General features: G+C 39.4%; 2 protein-coding genes across 5 annotated transcripts; one reads left to right on the plus strand and one right to left on the minus strand.

Annotated features, from left to right (window-relative positions):
• The first annotated feature begins 1,871 nt into the window (after window positions 1-1,871).
• LOC113770658 (myb family transcription factor APL) lies at window positions 1,872-4,747 on the plus strand. Of its 4 annotated transcripts, none has more exons than XM_027315184.1 (6): window positions 1,872-2,193; window positions 2,394-2,470; window positions 2,602-2,668; window positions 2,864-2,933; window positions 3,259-3,328; window positions 3,570-4,747. In XM_027315184.1, exons 1-6 carry the CDS (start codon window positions 2,019-2,021, stop codon window positions 4,440-4,442), a joined length of 1,332 nt encoding a protein of 443 aa, XP_027170985.1. In that variant the 5' UTR covers window positions 1,872-2,018; the 3' UTR covers window positions 4,443-4,747. The 4 variants fall into 4 exon arrangements, with proteins under 4 accessions (XP_027170985.1, XP_027170986.1, XP_027170987.1 ...); XM_027315185.1 differs by having other exon boundaries at window positions 2,602-2,659; XM_027315186.1 differs by having other exon boundaries at window positions 1,874-2,193; window positions 3,286-3,328; window positions 3,570-4,744.
• Window positions 4,748-6,783: 2,036 nt separating this feature from the next.
• On the minus strand, window positions 6,784-12,656 carry LOC113772069. The gene is made up of 3 exons (XM_027316606.1): window positions 12,034-12,656; window positions 11,487-11,861; window positions 6,784-7,514 (listed from the first exon to the last, which is right to left on the minus strand). Exons 1-3 carry the CDS (start codon window positions 12,496-12,498, stop codon window positions 6,939-6,941), a joined length of 1,416 nt encoding a protein of 471 aa, XP_027172407.1. The 5' UTR covers window positions 12,499-12,656; the 3' UTR covers window positions 6,784-6,938.
• Window positions 12,657-13,596: the final 940 nt, after the last annotated feature.

Genomic DNA, 13,596 nt, shown 5'->3' on the forward strand with positions numbered 1-13,596 from the left:
AGTGAAGGGATGAGATAAAACTTTGCTGCTTTTAAGATATTTGTCCGTTTGTTTATGAATTAAATCAACAAAACAGTGGTATTAGTAGTAGTAATTAATAGTGGATTAATTACTACTACTACTACTACTACTAATTAAGTGGTGGGGCGTTTGACTTAGGTATGTGTACACGTAGGTACGTGAGGAAGTAGGATTTCAGATTAGTACGTACGTTGTAGTGATGAGGTTGAGATACTAGGCTCCCTCCGGATTGATATATACAGTACGAGTTAGTTATCTTATGTGTGATGGATGGATTGATTGATGATCAATTGATCATGATATGATATCAAAGTAGTAGTAGTATTTTACCATGGATGGATGCATGGAAGTGCGTGCGTATGGCCATGGGCTGGACAATCTTCACGTCCACAAAAGCGCTAGCTAGACTGCCTGCTTCAGAGAAGAAAAAGAGATTATTACTGTAATTACTAATGACCATGACCATGACCCAACCTCCTTTACTAATTAGTAATTACTCCTTGTCTCCAACAAACATTTCATTCTTTTGCCAAATTACCTCCCACGTACCTATAGATATAAGAATAAGATAGCTGCATTGCATGCTTGATTAATTTGGTTCAAAAAAGCAGAAGACATGAAAAGCTCCACATTAATTGCTTTACCGCTTCAGCGCTTTGGTTTTCCCGTCCCCTCCTTTTGTAAAATACTCCCTACCCACCATTCCATTTTTCAAATACTTTTACCATCATCCATTCATTCAATTCTTCTTGATTGATGCATGTTGTTGCATGTGTTATACTACTACTGACTCGTACGGAGCATTATACGTGCATGGGATGGGAGTTGGGAGTTGGGAGTTGGCGGGAGTCCATTTGGAATCACTGCAGGGCATAGCATGCATGCAGCTTACAGGCTACAATATCGTTACCTACTGTCAAGTGATTTAAAAGATACCGATCCTCAGCTTATTTAAAACAGGTGCTGTGTAGATATGTATATAAATAGTCGTTTTGCCTTTGCGTTGAGGCTTTGGAGGAGCGACTGCCAGTGTACGTATGCTTGAAACACAGCCATTCATATATACCATTAATTGGCACCAGAGTATAAAATGCCTGAACACACATAATTTTGTTGTCTATAATAAAAAAATGAATGTACTTCCGTAATTAATTTCACCTTAAATTAGTCTGCATGACCGATCGAGCAACTGACTGTTTGTTCATTAATTATTGAGACAATTGACTAATTTGCTTAGTAATTAACTTACTTGTTAGTATATACTACTCCATTAAGTAGTGACATGAGTACATAGTATTATATTACTCGCACCAGCCAATAACATGCACGTCTGAGACATCTGTGTACCTGCTAACTTTTGGGTCGTTTACTGAAAGGAGTATGTAATTAGCAGTAGTAGTATCATCATTATATCATCACGTCCTTGAGTGCTTTGTCATTAAAGCAGATGGAAGCTTAATTAATAATCACGGAGATCGATGAGGATCAAGTAGCAAAAGCTTCAAGCCTAATGCCATCAATTACCTACCCACTCTCAACAATTTTCATTTTAGATATATAGGCCAAATACCATAGGTGGACCAAAGCAAAGAATAAGAAAAATTGACCAGTGCAGGCTAATCTTCTGTGTTTCTAAAAACCGTCTAGTAATTTTCTGGTTTTTTCTTTTTCTAAACAGGTGTAGCTCCATCGAGTTGCCTTTTTTTTTTTTGTCTTACAGTATAGTATAGGGCAAGATTTCGTTGCGTAGTAGGGGTCCAGGGGTTTCTTTCAAAGTAGTAGTAACTCCTATATTTCAGAAAGCAGGAAAGCCGTGTTCACTTTGTCCAATTAAAACCGCACCTATATTCTCTTCTCTCCTCTATATGCCTGCAGGCATTTGTTCTTGTTCCTGAATCTCCCAAAAAAACCCACCCGCCCCCCGGTACGCTCCCCATTCATTCATTCATTCTTGGCAGCAGCAGGCAGCAGCTAGCCGTGTGTGCGGGAGAGAGAAAATGTTCCATACAAAGAAGCCGGCCTCAGCTATGAATTCGCATGAGAGGCCCATGTCATGTGTTCAGGGAGATTCCGGCCTTGTCCTCACCACTGATCCTAAGCCCCGCCTCAGATGGACTGTTGAGCTTCATGAGCGTTTTGTTGATGCTGTAACCCAGCTTGGTGGACCTGACAGTACTCACCTTTTCTACTACTACTTCTACTTCCTCCTTCTTCTTTCTTAGCTCCAATCATTAATATTGATCATCTTCTCTTTTTGTTTTTGGTCGCCAGTTATACGTATTTGATCTCCATACGTGCCTTTTCTTAAACTTTTATTTCTGATCTTCCTAATTTTGTCGTTCTTGTCTTTAATTGATACTGTGCGCATGCAGAGGCCACCCCAAAGACAATCATGAGAGTTATGGGAGTCAAGGGTCTCACTCTTTATCATCTCAAGAGCCATCTTCAGGTTTCTTAATTACTTCAAACATGATGAGATGTTTCCCAACTTCTTTACTTGATTTCCTCCAGAAACACATCTAACTTGTATCTGTTCTAACCTTTTGTTCCTTTTCCTCTTTCCAATCTCTTCTGGATTAGAAATTCAGGCTCGGAAAGCAGCCCCACAAAGAGTTCAGTGATCACCCGATAAAAGATGGTGAGAGAGGTGACTATTGCTAATTCTCTTCATTGGATCGCCCCAGTACAATAGTAGAATCATTCACCAATTCATATATATATATATATTTCATGTTCTTGTAGCCGTAGTTCACGACCTAGGCTTCCCCCCAACCCAACAACTATACTATTAAACGTGTTTAACTTTTCTGCTGTTGTTGATCTTAATTATTAATGATGGCAGCTTCAACTTTAGAACTTCAACGAAGTAGTTCCGCTTCATCTTCGGGGATGATTGGTCGCAGCATGAACGAGTATGTTATAGTAATTGCCCCCTTTTCTTTTTCTTCTAATTCGCTATGTTTGGCTCTATCCTATCTTTATTGTGATTTATCTCCTTTGGAAAAAAAAAAAATTCTACTTTTTGGTCTGGAAGAGTATTAAAATTTATTTCACTACTAGTCTCTAACATCGTATTTAATTTTGGTTAATTGCGGGGCCTGATGAACAACTAGAAATCTTGCTTCTAATTTTTGAATTAAAACTTTGTAATTGTTGGTCTAATTAGTCTTATGAGCTGTTGGTTTTACTTTGTGAAACTGTATGTATGCATGGTATTTGTGATTCGATCACTGGCAGTAATGTTCGCATCACTGATGCAATTAGGATGCAAATGGAAGTGCAGAGAAGACTTCATGAACAGTTAGAGGTATGTATATATAGACTCGCAGCACTCTATTATACATGTGCCCGGCCGAGAGAGCACCCGGCCATCTGAATCCACCCAACCCCTCCTTCCCTGCCTCATCACTATAGGAAAAAGAGAGAGAGAGAGAGGGAAAAAAAAACGTAAATAAGAAAGTCGGTATTAATCAGGAGGCTAGTCATATAATATATTCCTATACACGGGGATTGAAGAAATACTGAGGTTGAAACATGCATGTGGGCAGGTACAAAGACACCTTCAGTTGAGGATTGAGGCACAAGGAAAGTACATGCAAACTATTCTGGAGAAAGCTTGTCAAACACTGGCGGGGGAAAATATGGCTTCTGCTGCAGCAGCAGGGAGCTATAACAAGGGTGGAAATCAAGCAGGGGGAGGAGTGGTGGACATTAAGGAATTTGGTCCCCCTCTCAGTTTTCCATCTCTCCAAGACCTCAACATATACGGATCAGGTGAGCAACTTGAACTTCAACAGGGCGGCATGGTGGTGGACAGATCACCGTCGCTGGACGGATTCATGTCAAACAACAACGACACCCAACTGTGCCACCTGGGCAAGAAGAGGCCTACGCCGCCTAGCCCTTATGGCGGAGGAAGCGGCAAGAGCCCCGCCAGCTTGATGTGGTCTGATCATCATCATCATCATCATCACGATCTCCGCCTGCAAGAACTAGGATCAGCAGCAGCATCCTGTCTCGGTAATTCCCAAGACCATCATCATCATCACGATCCTTTCAAAGGCGATCACCACCACCAAATTCAGATGAATAATGCAGCTGGAGGAGCAGGAGTACTGTCACTCGAGAGAAGCAATGTGGACGTCGTGATTGATTCTATGTCAGACAGTACCTGTAGTAATATGTACGAGACAAAGCCATTGATAAGCGGTAGTTGTGGATCAGATGGCGGTATGGTATTGGGGGGTACTGATCAAAAGAATGCATCCTCGAAGCTCGAAAGGCCCTCCCCTCGAAGAGCCTCTACTACTGCAACTACTCCTCCTCCATCGTCATCCAGTGATCATAGGATGAATCCAGTGCAGATTGGTACAGGTGCTGCGGGTGCCATGTCCCAGGCACGAAACTCTCCGTTCGGATGATGTATCGTAAGGACGGATATATTAACCATAGAGATATAGCAACATCTGGCATATGCATGAATGATGCTTCATACGAGTCTTGAATTTAGGGGTAAGATGGATATTTAGGGTTTCGGGTCTTAATTAAAGAATCACGCAAATTAATTACCTGTGAATTCATTTTGGTGACCATATATATATATATTTACGCATTAATTGCAGCATGATTTAACATATCCTGAATATATGTATCTCCGGTTTTGGTTTCCAAAAGCTTAGGTCAGTAGCTAATTTAATTTAGATATGCATGGCTAGCTTCTTTTAACATTTGTATACTATATATAAGAACACACCACACCAGTAGTGTCACTGTTAGTAGTAATTAAGTTGATTAATTGGAGTTTTATTTGTGCATGTTTATCTTGGATCTAGTGTCCAAAAACAAAAAATGATTTTGAAAAAAACATTTTGAATGAAAGTGAGTGAGTCGATCTTTAGCAAATTTATTACCCTTTCAATGAAATATCACGGCCCACTTAGCTTAGCTTGTCGTCGTATCATGTCAATATGTATCACACGGTATAGATAGAGATAGTCGTGCGTGCATGAAAATTGAGATGATGGTTTTGAAGAGTCATTATTGCATTTTATGTTGTTTTGTTCCTGAATGAAGCAATAATATTCTGATTGTTGCGGAAACCTTTTTCTAGCTCTTTCTTTTGAGGAAGGTCGTTAATCCAGCAGGTTTGATATGAATAATATCCACGATGATGATGGAATCATGCATGGTAATTACTAAGGCCTTTTAAGGACGTCAATTACATCCATTGGAATTTGAGAAAAACGGAAGGATCATTCATATCATCATGACTTCGCCTTTTCAGTCAATAATGATTGTCTTTGGTAATACGTACGCTAACGAGTCAACAATTAATAGTAACCTCGAAAAAAGTAATTATGAGTAAGTGTCTCTGTCGCTTAACTTTTGGCGGGAGGATTAAGCTTTGGAGTAATTGAACTACTATTACTTTAGAGTTTAGAGTTAGAGCAATCTCAATCTCAATCTCAATCTCGATCTCCTTTTTTGTGGGGGTTTTGAACTTTACTACTCCCTCCCTTTTTTTATAACTGTCGTTTGAGGAATTTGCTCTTAAGTACTTTTATCTGTCGTTTTACTATCCCCATGCAGCATTTATTATTTTTTTACAATTTTACCCTTTTATCTCTCTTACAGGATTCTTAATTATTACTCCTAGTAATTATTGCTTCTCTCTCTGCCCTTCCATATTCTTTATTCTTTTAAGGAAAGTGGTGAGAGAAAACATGGGTGAATTGAATAATTAATGAGGGTATAAAAGGAAAGTGGTGTATAGATTTAAGCAATGAAAACTTTTCTTAATTGGTGTGTAATTCCTTAAACGACAGTTATAAAAAAAGGGAGGGAGTACAAGGGAAGAAGATTAGTAGTGAAGCCGACAAAGAGGACCTTACTTTGATGCCTTATTTTCTTGCTTCTTTTATGATTTCCGGAGAGCTCACAGCCTCAGGGGGCATCCAAAGATTGCTGTCAACTGTCACATTCTTCTCTTCTGGAGGCAAAACAAATTCTCCCAACTTTATTCTCTATTCCTCCGCCACTCCACCCCAGATTTCAGATACATTAATTACATGAATGCCGCCGACTTAGGCTTCAAACTCCAACGATAATATATGGACATGCATGCAGAAAAAGGGGAACATGAAAGTACGTACAGGCATACATACTTCTTTCTTCCTTTTATGTATATATATATTTTTTTTTTATTTTTAGTGGGAAGAGTACTGACTTGTAGTAAGTAAGAGAGATATAGAGAGAGTAGTAAAGTTTAAAGGTCTCTCAAAACAAAACGCACATAGTCTTTAATGCATGAAACTTCTCTTCTACTACTACATAGAATTGTTAGTACTACGTAGAATTGTTATGAGCAAGTTACTTAGGTGTACGTAGGGAGGACTTGGGGTTGGGTGGAGAACTTCGCAAATCTTTTCCCGAAAGGTGAAAATTGGCACTAAATTTGAGTTAGAAAGAATTTCAATAAAGCTTGCGAAGAATTAATATGGGAACAAATGCACTTAATTGTAAAACATGCACCAAGCAGCACTTAATAATGCACCAAATGTTGTTTATGTTTTCCTTAATTACACCAAATGCAAAGATAAAACAGAACAGAAGAAACCTGCTGCTGTTATTAATTTGCAGCATAGATAAAACAGAACAGAAGAAACCTGCTGTTATTAATTTGGAATTTTTTTTTTTTTTTTTTTATAATATGCAGTTAGGAAGTTAAAACAACCTTTCCACTTTTTTTTTTTTTTTTTGGAAATTAAATTATACTCTATAGGTGCGTGGGATTGGGAAAGGATATATAATTGCAGCGAACTTGCTGCTGACTGTGAGTTAGTTAAACAAGTTACGGACAAATCATGACCATTTATATTCAGGAAAGGAAAGTGCATTTTCACGGCAAAAAATTACTATTAATGCGGTGAATAATGTGTGCTATCATCCCATACATCGGCAGGAGGGATGAAGGAGTCGGGTGAAAGCCCCGGGACGTCAAAAACGACGTCGTGGATGGCCCAGGTCTCTTCCATGGTCGTCCTACAATGCTGTGTGGATACCTCTCCGAAACGGAATACAGTGGCAACGGTCCTGCCTTGATGGGCAATGAGGAGGCCGTCGACGTCCCTGTAGTCTCCGATGCTGCTCCCAATGGTTGTCTCCCAGTAAACAGCACCCGAAACCGAAGGATGATCACTTCCATTTTCGCGGCGCCCAGCTGCCGGCTGCTGCTCATCCTCTTCCTCCTCCCGCTGTACTAAAACTCTGGTCAGGTGGGAGTCCTCTAGATATATGAGAAGCCCACTCTTTTGGCTGAAGTAGCCGTACAAGACGTGCCTGATCACTTCTGCAGGACCCTCGTTCCTTTCCATCACCGTCGCCCGATCTGCTGCCACTTTTAACACGAAGCAATCTTCATCTCCAATTCGTTTCTCTCCTAAGCACCGTGCTTTGCCGGCAAACAAACTCGCCGTGCTCTTTGGGTCCAACCCCTGCAATCCAATATGAAAGCTACTATTACATCTTCATTCAAGCACCGGTGAAACTTTTTCAAAGAATCAACTCCATATTTGACATGGGCTTTGAATACTGAAATTTTTTGGGATCTCCACTAGGTACTGGTTCTGACAAGGCAGTACAAGTTAAGTTAAATGCTTGTGTGAGAGTAATATAATTAATACAATTATTATAAGGTATAAATTTTGTAGAAAATGTACTGAAGTGAAGCAGAAGACAGAAAACCATAATTAAGGCAAAGACATGCGAACCTGTAGCTTAAAATGTAAGAGGCACTTTATTGGCTAACTATCACTGCATAGATGCACAGCAAAGTTGGGAAAAAAAACGGTGCAAAATTAGTACTACTAGTAATTACTATTACTGATACGGTTGTACTAAAACCCCAAAAAATTAAGGAATACTAACGGATGAGTCCACCTAGGTGTGTACAAATCCAAAAAATTCCAATTTTGCTAACCGAATTAAGGAATTTAGAGTTTCCGTATTCAAGAGTGGCAAAATTAGTTTGAATTCAGGACCATTATTCTTAAAAGCAGAAATTATGATTTCGAATTCTCAAATCGAAATCGGAATTCAACTACCTAATTCAATTTCAATTTCGTATATATAGTAATATATAATAAATGTGAGTCATTATATTATGTAACAATAATAAAATAGTATACTACATCTAACTGACTAATCTGGGTTTTTTTTTAATAAATTCCAAAACAGTTTTCATTTATATAAATTCAATAGGATATCTTTTTTTTTTTCTGGCAACGATAACATATGCATTATCTAATCTATCATATTTTATAGAGAAGGGAGTCTAAAGAGAATGTATAAGGAACTAACAAATATACAGATCTTATTAGATCAAAAGAATGCTATGATACCTCTTCTAAATTTTTATTATTGTACGTAAGTGAGATTCGAATCCCACTTACACCCAAAAATATACCCTGTCTAAAATGGGAGAACAAAGTGTGCGGAGAAGCGGATGGTCAAGAAACGACAGCCGGGTAGGGCCAGCCCAACAAAGACCAAAGCTTTAGTAGGGTCCGCAGTGGTAGCAGTAGACAGGCGTGCAAGGGCCGAAGGGAATGTTTGATGCAAGCGAACCAAGTATTAGCTGTAGTGCAAATTACTGCACAACTGAGATTCGGAGTCCAAAATGTGGAAATGGACATACGGGAGAGTGGGAAGGAGAATGAAAGAATGGTAATTCATACAAATAAAAAAAAAATGGCAGTGGATTGGACTGGGGAAATGGGGAGTTGGGTCGGGCAAAAGGATCCGGATCCCCTTTGTACACACGACGCCAGGTTAGTATAAACCATTTGTACCATCTTATCCTCTTTTTTTTTTTTTTTTTAAGTATACACCATTTGTATCATCTATTCTACGGTTTGTTGATTAATTTTGTTCGAATCGGATTGGAAAATGTGGAAGCAATACATCCTACGTTCGATGGAAGTAGTGCTAACCCCCAGCAGATTTGACTACAGTAGCAATGCTTCGTGGGGGCCGAAAGAATTTTAACTAATAAAATTCTGCTATGACAACATGGCATGTTTTGGATCACTTGGTCTATGTGTGGGGCCGTAAACCTGGTCTACACAAGTTTTTGCCGCGAACTCCCTCTGTTCTGCTGCTTCTTCTTCTTCTTCTTGGGAGCGGTGAAGGGGTGAGGGTAGTCTTTACCACTTTTACTTACTTCTATAAAGAAAGGATCAAAAGCAAGCAAAAGCGCCGGGCATCTCCCCGTCTTGTTCCTTGTTCCTCCTCCTACTCTCTCTCTTTCTCTCTCTCTCTCTATTGCCTCACCATTGCCTCACCCATCCCCAGCTCTCTCTAGTTTTAATAAAAATCCTGCTCACTCAATTTACACAAACATATATATATATATATATTGTAGAATTGATTTTCATGCTTTGCTCTTCCGGTAATTAACTGATACAGTGCTCTCCCACGCAGTACATATTTTGCTTTTCCTTTTCTTTTTTCTTTTTGGGTGATACTGCTGGTACAACTTGCACTTACAACGAACCGGCGTATAATACAAGAAAAGAGTGTTTCAGAAACCTCTTGAGGTTTTTTTAATAATTTCATTTAGCTCCCTTGAGTTTTTAAAAATTACGCATACCTCCTTTATCATTTAAAATGATAATAATACCCTTAAATATTTTAATGAAATTTCCATGTGTAGTATGCTTATATTTAGAATGACTTTTAAAATTATTTTTCATTATTTTTCCATCTTATTCCACTTTTTTTAAAATTTTTTGCCAATAAAACTGTAAAATCATCACTGTTATTTCTAGTTTCTATTGTAACCAAACGTTGAACTAATGATATTTTTGATGAGGTAACTTATATGTAATCCAATGTTTTTGCTGATCTTTGTTTTATATTCTTTGGTATTAAAATTAACAATAAATAAAAAATAGCCCAAAATTACTACTAAATTATGATAATTCCACTACTCGAAAAATTTATAAATTATAAATGAATTATTTCAACATTTTCTTTTCTATCTTATAAATCTAAATCCATAATAAAATACCATCACAAATATCCTATCATAATAATAACATTATTATTATAGTTGTTTATCAAATAGTAGGCACAGATATAAAAATTTTGGCATCCTTTTCTTATAATTATACTAAATAATCTTATAATTATATAGAAAAATAAATTAAAACTCATTGCACAAGGGCATTTTTGAGTATTTATTTAAAAATTTGATCAAATCAATAGTATTTTAAGATTTTGTTACTAAAACTATCAAATCAAAGGAGACGGGTGTAATTTTTCAAACCTTAGGAAAATTCAGTGAAATTGTCAAAAAGGTTTCTGAAATTATACACTACTACCTACACCCTACTCCCTACTCCATATATGCAAGTACTCTTTGTTATGGCCAACTTAGCGTCATGTACATGGGGAAATCAAACTATGTGCATATATGAAATTTTTATGGAGTTATTTATTCTTTTTTTTTTTTTCGACGGAGTGGGGTGTCCGGGTCAAGTCCGTAAAGGCGGCCCGACTAATCCCCACTCCAGCCCGGCCCAGCTCCCCAACCAGAATTATGGAGTTATTTATTCAAACAAACAAAAGTTAACGATATGAAATTTAAAAACAAATTGCGGTGGTTAAATATCTAAGGAATTCAATTTTAGGTAGCATTAAAATATACGAGGCTGCCAGCTTGCCTTTGGCAAATTTCTAAATCCATGAGCAAGCAGGAAACTAGGGCCCCGTTTGGAAGTCAGTTTTTTGACTAAGTTTTTTTTACAAAATTTTTAATAACTTTAGTTATAATAATTTCAAAAAAATTCTCAAAATTTTAAATTACACGACTTTCAAAATATTCAAAAACATGCAAAAAAAAAATTGAATTTCTCTTCTTCCTTTCTTCTTCTTCCTCTCCTACCTTAACCCACCACCACTTTTGCCACCATCCAAGACCGACCGACGCCAACAACCACCTCTTTTTTTTTTTCTTTATTTCTCTTCCTCTCGCCTTCCTCCTTCTTCCCTCTCCCCTGCCACCGTCCCCCTCTCCCCAGCACAATCTGGTCACGCGACCAAATCACGCCAAGGGATGAGGAGGGAGAGGGAGAGGGAGAGAGAAATTATATTTATATATATATAAGAATGGCAGGAGAGAGGAAAGGGTGACGAAGAAGAGAGGAAAGAAAAGGAAAAAGAAAAGAAAAAATGTTTTTCATCTTAAAATTTTTTTCTACAAATCCTACGTACGTCATAGTAAAGGTTTAGACAAATACATGAAATACTCGTTTGCCAAACAGGCCTAGGCTTTCTGGCGGGGTTACCATTGGTGGAGAGGTGGAGACAGTAGAAGTGTACTGTGTGTGTGCTTGGCACGGGTAGAGACTAGAGACTGTATGTATGGAAGTATAGTAGTAGATAACAGAGATGGACGGACGGACCTGGATAATGCGACGTAAGGGACGTTGAGGGCCTTTGGCCGCGTGGGTGCCCAGCCAGGGTGTATGCCTCCACACGATCTTGGAATCGCTGCCGGCCAGGACCTTGTTACCCCCAACCACCAGCTCCAGCGACCACATTCCCGGCGACATCTGCCACAGCACGAAGCATCCCTTCTCCCCGCTACTCCTCGTTCCCAGTGTCTTCACTGTTCCTCCTCCCGAAATCTCTGTCGGGAAGCACATCATCTTCACCGTGCCGGCCGTGTACATGTTTCTGGGGACTTTCTGTTGTTGTTGCTGCTGCTGCTTGGATTTCGAGGAGCATCCCGTCGCGGCCAAGTATTGTTGAATAATGTAATGCGCAGTAGAGGTCTCCTGTATATTATTATTAGTACGTACTAGGAGTATAAGAATTGCATCTACCGCGTCCGTACTAGAAGTAAAGCAACATCACAGTTTAATTAATAAAGTCCGCAGTAGAAGAAGTAACATCACAGTAGACGCCTCTCCCTCTCATTCTCTCATTAATTAAACCTTGCGTACGTACAATGGGAATGTCTTTGATGATGGTAGGATTGTAAGGATGAAGAATTGGATTGGTGTTCTGATGACCGTAGTAGGAGTGGTAGTTGTTGTTGTTGTTGCCGTTTTCATTATTGTTGATGGGCAGAGGAATGGGGCCAAGTGGGCAAGCCAAGACCCCGAGCAAAAGCTTCAAGTCTTGCCTCTTGGCCGCATTAATATTGGGCGGCGCTGAGCCTGGGCCGGCAGGGTATGCTGAGGACATGGAGAAGCTCCTGCTGCCCCCTCCTCCTCCTGCAGGGTCGGCTGCCAAGCTCCTCTGTGCTCTAAACCATTCCCGAATCACTTCCCAGGAGGAGGTGGTCTCTTTCTTATTTCCAGACTGGCAGTGGTGGTGGTGCATTTCGAGATCGGGGCCTTCCATGAGAGGGGTCAGAGGTTGGGTGGTGCACCACCTCTGATTTCTGCGAGCAGCTCTGCAGGATGCCATCGTTCTGTACTACTTTTATTGGATAATACCAATGCGGACTTTTAAATGACTGATCAGGCGAAGGAAGAAGTATGAATGCTACGTGTAAATTGGAATAGTAGCGACCGGCGAGCGAGAGACGGTACAGAATAGACGGGCTACCCGATCCTGAAGTCTAATATTACTTTTGGCTTACTAATTCTTATTACTGCACCAGCTACGCATGTAGCTGGGTTTGTAGTCGATGATGAGTGATGACGCCAGCGAGTAAAACACTACAGTACTTTTTTTTTTTTTTTTTGGTCAAACGAGTAAAACACTCATCAGTAAGTAAGTAGTACTAGTAGTTGGTAATAATAGACAGTAGTCGTATTTCTTTTTATATACGTTTCCTGGAAGGGCTGCCTTGGCTTTGTTCCCTTGCTTTATTCGCATTCTTCTTTCTCCCTTTATTTCATTTGTAAACGCGCACCTGCTTTTCTGAGCCCACTTCCAACTAGTTTCTTCTTCTTCTTTTTTTTCTGCATCTACTCAGTCTTAAAGTACAAGTAAGACAGAAGTCAAAGTCATGTAGCTGATTATATGTGCGTTAGGGGGGCACATTAACCTCCCAATGACAATAATAATGAGTTCTTTGGTGAAGACTCGTTTTCCTTTGGCATGTCTTTGGAAAGACAGTAGAATTACGCTATCAACTGGGATCGTCCAACAGCTCTTTTGTCGGTAAATAAAAGCATGGTACTCACAGTAGATATTAAGGTGAACGGCGAGAAGGTTAAAAAGTCACAACTCAATTACTTGCTGCGTGGAAGCCGGCGGCGGAAGGCAAATCAGAGGGAGAGGGGAATCAGTATGGAGTCGGCATCATCAGCGGTTGGATCAGCCCTGACTTGAGTGGAACAAGCGAGCATTAATTGAAGTCGCACGTATGTTGCTGAAGGTATTGAATTAATTGGAAATGGCCAAGCTTCTTATGGTTATTTCCTTAAAGCTCCACTGTAGCCAATGTAAAAATTATAAGTAAATTCTGCACTACATCAACGTGGAGTGAACTCGTTATGGCAACATCTAGACTGTGGCAGAGTTCTAATAGCTTCAAATTGCTTGGGTCTTGCTATG

The sequence above is a fragment of the Coffea eugenioides genome, chromosome 5, assembly GCF_003713205.1.
Source record: "Coffea eugenioides isolate CCC68of chromosome 5, Ceug_1.0, whole genome shotgun sequence".
NCBI lineage: Eukaryota > Viridiplantae > Streptophyta > Magnoliopsida > Gentianales > Rubiaceae > Coffea > Coffea eugenioides.

Bases quoted from the DNA above. Each gene is read 5' to 3' on its own strand.
- LOC113772069 (XM_027316606.1), bottom strand. From the start codon at position 12,498: ATGGCATCCTGCAGAGCTGCTCGCAGAAATCAGAGGTGGTGCACCACC. The intron at 11,862-12,033 runs GTACGTACGCAA...AATAATATACAG, and splicing joins TCATCAAAGACATTCCCATT to GAGACCTCTACTGCGCATTA. The intron at 7,515-11,486 runs GTCCGTCCGTCC...ATTGGATTGCAG, and splicing joins CCTTACGTCGCATTATCCAG to GGGTTGGACCCAAAGAGCAC.
- LOC113770658 (XM_027315184.1), top strand. From the start codon at position 2,019: ATGTTCCATACAAAGAAGCCGGCCTCAGCTATGAATTCGCATGAGAGG. The intron at 2,194-2,393 runs GTACTCACCTTT...GTGCGCATGCAG, and splicing joins CCAGCTTGGTGGACCTGACA to AGGCCACCCCAAAGACAATC. The intron at 2,471-2,601 runs GTTTCTTAATTA...CTTCTGGATTAG, and splicing joins ATCTCAAGAGCCATCTTCAG to AAATTCAGGCTCGGAAAGCA.